At 43.2% G+C, this 6,016-nt stretch overlaps 1 protein-coding gene across 1 annotated transcript; it reads left to right on the top strand.

Moving 5' to 3' along the window:
• Window positions 1–5,066: 5,066 nt before the first annotated feature.
• LOC121141499 (keratin-associated protein 4-3-like) lies at window positions 5,067–5,591 on the top strand. The gene is made up of 2 exons (XM_040749674.1): window positions 5,067–5,275; window positions 5,411–5,591. Exons 1-2 carry the CDS (start codon window positions 5,067–5,069, stop codon window positions 5,589–5,591), a joined length of 390 nt encoding a protein of 129 aa, XP_040605608.1.
• Window positions 5,592–6,016: the final 425 nt, after the last annotated feature.

Raw genomic sequence — 6,016 nt, 5'->3', positions numbered from 1 at the left:
ATCCTAGAAGAGTGGACAGACAGAATATATTATCTGGAGGGTGGAGATGAATGATGGGAAATGTCATTCCCTGGACATGACATGGCTGTGGCAGAAACAGCTGTGGTTACTTACAGAAACCCTACATAAATCCTGCACAAGGCCTGTGCAAATTCCAGCTTGCTAAACACACTGACTTGTCAAAACCAAAAAACCGTGAGGCTTTTCCAGTCCAGGAAGTGGGGTGGGAATAGTGTGAACACTGTGGGGATTCTTCTATTGTTGCTCACTGACTACTTTTGGTCACAATTGGGCACGCTGTGTGGATTTTTGCCTTGGTTTCCATTGCTAAATTTGATGCTTTTGTGATTTCAGAGTATCTTATTGGATCTGTTATGTCTCTGAAACTACAGCCAGGGAAGAGCAACACCTGGACCGAATGTCAGCCTCCAGAGAACTGTCCTGTATGGGAGAAGCTGAAGGAATGAGCACAAAGAAGAGAAGACAAAATGATTCAGGGGGAAAGAAAGAAGGAGTGAGCATCAGAACCCTTAGTTAGGATACTTAGTATCTGAATTATGGTGCTTGTGCTAAGTGTGTATCAGGAAATTAATGGGATAGGCCTTAATCCACCAGGAAAACAGAGTGTTTCCCCTCAAATGTAGAAAGCATAACTGTCTAATGTAATGATTGTCTACTTAGTATGGTTAACATTGAAAAGGAAGAACACTCCCAGCAGGGTATAAAAGGGGACCCAGGAGATGTCCAGATTCAATTCATATATTCATTTGGAAATCCATTTCCAATATCCACCTCTGACACCATGGTCAGCTCTTGTGGCTCTGTCTGCTCTGAGGGCTGTGGCCGTGGCTGCTGCCGCCGCCCCAGCTGCTGTAGTGGTGCATGTTGCCGAGTGACTGACCTGGATCAGCTCTCTTTCTCATCTTAATGCTACACTCCAGGCATCTATGCAACAGGGCATGTTGCATACTGATGTCACACACAGACAGACTCATGGAATGATTTGGAAAAGCCAAGTGTTTGTCACTATTTCTTCTCTCTTAAAAATCATTTTTGATACCAGTACATCGGAATTATAATAAACTTATTCTTCAAATTGTTTTAGAGTACATGCTTCAAAGTACATGTTAAATGTTTTACGTCTAGATTTTTTTCTTTTGAATGCCCCCCCTCGTGGAATTTGTTTTCATTCAGGTTGCTTCGTATTTCCCAATAAAACTTTTAGCCTTCAAGGAGAAAAATGTGCTCATCTCTCATTCTTATTTACATTTATTGGTGTGTATTCATTATGTGTATTGCTAGGTTTCAGAAAGACAATCTCCTTCAATTACATTACACACGTTCTCCATATTCCTCTTCATCCCCTCGCCTCCTCCCGCATCCTTCCTCTTTGCCCTCAACTTCTGTTTTCACATTAAATACATATAATACATTTATTTATCTATAGACAGTCTAGGACCACAGATGAGAGAAGATATGCAATCTTTTTCTTTTTTGAGCTGGACGTATTTTACTTAATGTGGCTATTTCCTAGCCAATGGCATAGTTCATTCTTTCATTATAACAAATAAAACTCTGTTGTGTTTACATACCACACTTTCCTTATTTGTGCACCTGCTGATGGGTTCCTGGTCTGATGAACAACTTGGCCATTGTGAATAGCACTGCAGGCGGTATGGATGGGTGCATCTCTGTGATGTGCTGACTTAGCATCCTCTGTGTATACACGAGAACTGGACAGCCGAGTCACATGGTGGGTCTGCTTTTAGTCCTGAGACATCTCCATACTGATTTCCATAGGAGTTGGACCAATTTATATTCCCCACCATCAGTGTCCAAGGCTTCACTTTCCCCATGTCTTCATCAGCACTACTGTTAGTGTGCTTTCTGTTCCTTTGTCTCCCTCAGTCCCACCCTCCCTCTCTTCCTCCCTCCCTCCCTCACCCTCCTTCTCTCTTTCCCCACCTGTCCTCTGCTACCCCACCCCAATCCACTCCTCTTCTGTTTTTGTTCAAAAATGGACAGAATTCCCATGGATATCAACGAAGCATGGCACATCAACTTGCAGTAAGACTAAGCATCCCCCCTTATATTAAGACTGGGCAAAACAACCCAGTATGAGGAATAGGTTCCCAAGAGCCAGCCAAAACATTAGGGCGTTAGGGACAGCCCCTGCTCCCATTGTTGGGAGTACCACAAGTAGACCAAGCTATACAACTGTCATACGTGTGTGTGTGTGTGTGTGTGTGTGTGTGTGTGTGAGTGTGTGTATAGAGAGAGAGCCTAGGTTGGTCCTCTGCAGACTTTCTGGTTGTTAGTTCAGACTCTGTGAGTTCTTATGAGCCAGGTTAGTTATTTCTGTGGGTTTTCTTGTGATGTCTTTGACTCCTCTGGCTTGTAAAATCCTTCCTCGCTCTTATTAGAAGTATTGCTGGAGTTTGGTCTAATGTTTGGCTATGGGTCCCTGCATCTGTTTCTACCAGTTACTGGATGAATGCTCTCTGATGACAATTGAGGTAGTCACCGATCTGATCACAGGAGACGGCCAGTTCAGGCTACATCTCCACTGTTGCTAGGAGTCTTACTTGGGGGTCATCTTTGTAGATTCGTTGAGGTTCCTTTGCACCAGGTTTCTACCTGAACCTGAAATGCCTCTCCTTTCTAGTCTTCAAGTGTAAGTAAGATTTTTATTCATACTGGAATCTAGTCTTACAGAAGAGGGGAGGAGACTTTCATCTGAAAAAAGGATTATTACTCAGATACATAATGAACTAAAAATATACCATCAAAAGAACAAATGATCCAATAATACATAGACAAATGAACTGAACAGACACATCTTAAAAGAAGTATAAATGACTAACTAATATGGATTTAAAACATGCAATAACACTTACTTAGGTCTCTCCACTGACTACCTCAGGGCAACCCATTTTACAAGTCAATCTCACAGGGCAAGGCAGATGTTTTTCTTGGAGATATCCATGTCCCCTCTATCAAACTACATGTCATGGATTTATTCTAGTTTCCCTTCTTGGGGCTTAGTTTTCAGAGTTTCCCATTTATGGCTCCTTAGTCACAATGCCATTATCACATTGACTTTACTCTCCATATAACACATTTATTTCCATTGTTCTGGCTTGTAGAGTTAAACACACTTTGTGGGTAGGTTCTGACTGCTTGGAGAAGAGGAGAATTATTTCCTCTCCTTCATAAATACCACACTTCCAAGAATGCATGAGTGTTGGAACACAGGAGCTTTATGTCTGCAGATGGTTGGCAGTGTGAATTAACACTTAACTCACTATAGTGCGAAACACCTAAAAATTTGTCAGTATAAACCACACCAATTTCTTAGAAATGTGCACTGGTTATTTCTACATCAGTAGGTCTCAACCATTTTTTCTTTTCTTCTTTTCTGAGATGGGATTCTTTCTATGTAGCTCAGGTTAGTCACAAATTCATGATGTAGCCTAGGCTGACCTCAACCTCATAGATGCCTTTCAGCCTTGTAAGCACTGAGATTCATAGTTATGCACTACTGTGCCCAGTTTCAACCCACTTTTCCACTCAGGTCCAAGAGTAGCATGCTAATTTGATCAAAATATTATGCCTGGTCAGGTTAAAAGTTGATAAGGTTAGACACAACCTCAGGGATTGTAGGTTATTTTAAAAATTCCTTTAAAGAAATTTAGGTGCATTTATTGTTCCCCTTCATGGTTAGTAAGTGGTTATTCATTTTGTCCTGGTTAGTTAGGGTTTTTTGTTTGTTTGTTTGTTTTGTTTTTTAATTTGACATTGCCTCTGAAATTTCCCATTGTTAGTGTTTTCTCTCATACAAGCATGCTTAAATCGTTTGGAAACATTCAGTACAATTCCTCTTTCCTAACTTTACAATTCCCAGACACTCAGAAGAACAGGTTTTATGGGAAGACTGACAACAGACTGGAGATATACATGAGTGCTCTCAGAGAGAGCAGCCTTACACAGGCATTGCCCAGAGTGCCCGAAAGTAGAATTCAGCTTGAACCTGGAAGATTATGACACAAAGCCAGGATCTCCATCAGGTCCCCTTAACTCCAGAGATGGAGGTGCACAAGGGCCTGGCAGCAGTCCTGGTTTTCCAAAGAGTCAGCAGCTAGAAGTTGAAGTAAGCATATTTTATTCAGCCTTTAAGCATGCATGATGTTTTTACAGGGAAAACACAGGCAGAAGTCATGAGTTAGAAATCTATACCCAATCATCTCCTGTTTGAATAACCCACGACAGACAAGCCAGGTGAAGCAGGAAAGCATTGGTCTTTAACAGTTCAACAACACAACATGGCAGGATCCAAGTTAGAGCAACAGGCAAGCACACAGTGAACTATCATGTGTGGGTAGGCAAGAGTATCTTAAAAAAGGAAATAGGTCAATATCTCCCACTGAATCCAGAAAGACAGTAAGTCAACAGTGAGTCAGATCCACAACAGCAAGCTAAGGGATTTGGATCTCATGCTGTAGCTGGACTTGGCAGCCAACTTCCCCTGAGATGCCCTAAGTGTAAGTTTGGAGTGTTTGTGTTTGACAAAAAGTAAACATCAAAATTTCATGTCTTACTATTGTGTCAGAAAATAGTGCAACAGTCAGAAAATGAGCAATAAGAGTGTACCATGAATTTACTCCCCTGAATGACAAGAAACAATTATATGCCACACCAGAATGAACAGGCTATGCCTTGTGAACTGAGACTTGTGTAATATCAAGGGTCAAAATGCCATGTGACAGTGCCCTTTGATGTTAAGTTAGAAAGGTAATTCAGGAAGTGCTGACAGACAAATTATAACACATCAGGAAGGGAAATTGTGTTTCCTACCCAACCTGAAAAATCTAGCCAGGAAAGCAATATCACTTAACTTTATAATCATCTGTTTATTAACACAAACAATAACAAGGAAAGGATGCCGCATGTGAGGACAGCAGCCCCTCAGCAGGGTATAAAAGGGGATGTGGGCAGGGAGACTCCCACTTCCAAACCTTCCAACCCACCTTCTTGTAAACCCGTCCAGAACCTCCACCTCTGACACCATGGTCAACTCTTGTGGCTCTGTCTGCTCTGAGGAGGGCTGTGGCCAAGGCTGCTGCCAGCCCAGCTGCTGCCAGACCACCTGCTGCCGCCCCAGCTGCTGTGTGTCCAGCTGCTGCAGACCCAGCTGCTGCCAGTCTGTGTGCTGCCAGCCCACCTGCTGTCGCCCCAGCTGCTGCCGCCCCAGCTGCTGCATTTCTAGCTGCTGCAGGCCTTCCTGCTGCCGTCCCTGCTGCAGCAGTTCTAGCTGCTGTGGATCCAGTTGCTGTTGCCCCAGCTGCTGCCTTTCTAGCTGCTGCAGGCCTTCCTGCTGTTGCCCTAGCTGCTGTGTGTCCAGCTGTTGCAGACCCAGCTGCTGTGTGTCCAGCTGTTGCAGACCCAGCTGCTGTGTGTCCAGCTGTTGCAGACCCAGCTGCTGCCAGCCCACCTGCTGTCGCCCCAGCTGCTGTGTGTCCAGCTGCTGCAGGCCCACCTGTTGCCAGACCACCTGCTGTCACCCAGCATGCTCTAGTGGTTCTTGTTGCTGAGATTTCTCACCCACAGCCTCCCCTTCTTCACCAACTAACATTCCTGAGATAGACTACCTGTGAACTGAATCCTGCGATGTCAGCTACAAGCTCTTTACTCCAATTGATTAGTATTCTGTTTTTGCCTAGAAATATACCCCATATCTCATGATAGTGTTCTCTCTTTCCTATATGAACAGAACTTTGAATTCCCTTTTGATCCCTTGAAACTATTATGTGAGCCCTCATGAATGCACTGTTCTCTGACCTATCCCTAAAATGGAATCATTCCTACAACTTAAATAAAGATGGATTTTGCAGTCTTGTAAATATAAAAGTATTTTGTCTCCTTTTTACTTCCTGTTATCACATTATCAGCTTTCTGTAGTCTGTCTCTAAATACAAAAAGACCACAGGACATGGTACCATGTATGCCATCTCTTTCC

This window comes from Mesocricetus auratus, unplaced genomic scaffold, assembly GCF_017639785.1.
Source record: "Mesocricetus auratus isolate SY011 unplaced genomic scaffold, BCM_Maur_2.0 Super-Scaffold_100007, whole genome shotgun sequence".
Lineage (NCBI taxonomy): Eukaryota > Metazoa > Chordata > Mammalia > Rodentia > Cricetidae > Mesocricetus > Mesocricetus auratus.
The sequence above is the reverse complement of the archived record's forward strand: the minus strand, read 5'-3'. Positions and strand labels throughout refer to the sequence as shown.

Coding starts and splice junctions, on each gene's coding strand:
- LOC121141499 (XM_040749674.1), top strand. CDS start 5,067: ATGGTCAACTCTTGTGGCTCTGTCTGCTCTGAGGAGGGCTGTGGCCAA. Junction 5,276..5,410: donor TGCATTTCTAGCTGCTGCAG/GCCTTCCTGCTG, acceptor CAGCTGTTGCAG/ACCCAGCTGCTGTGTGTCCA.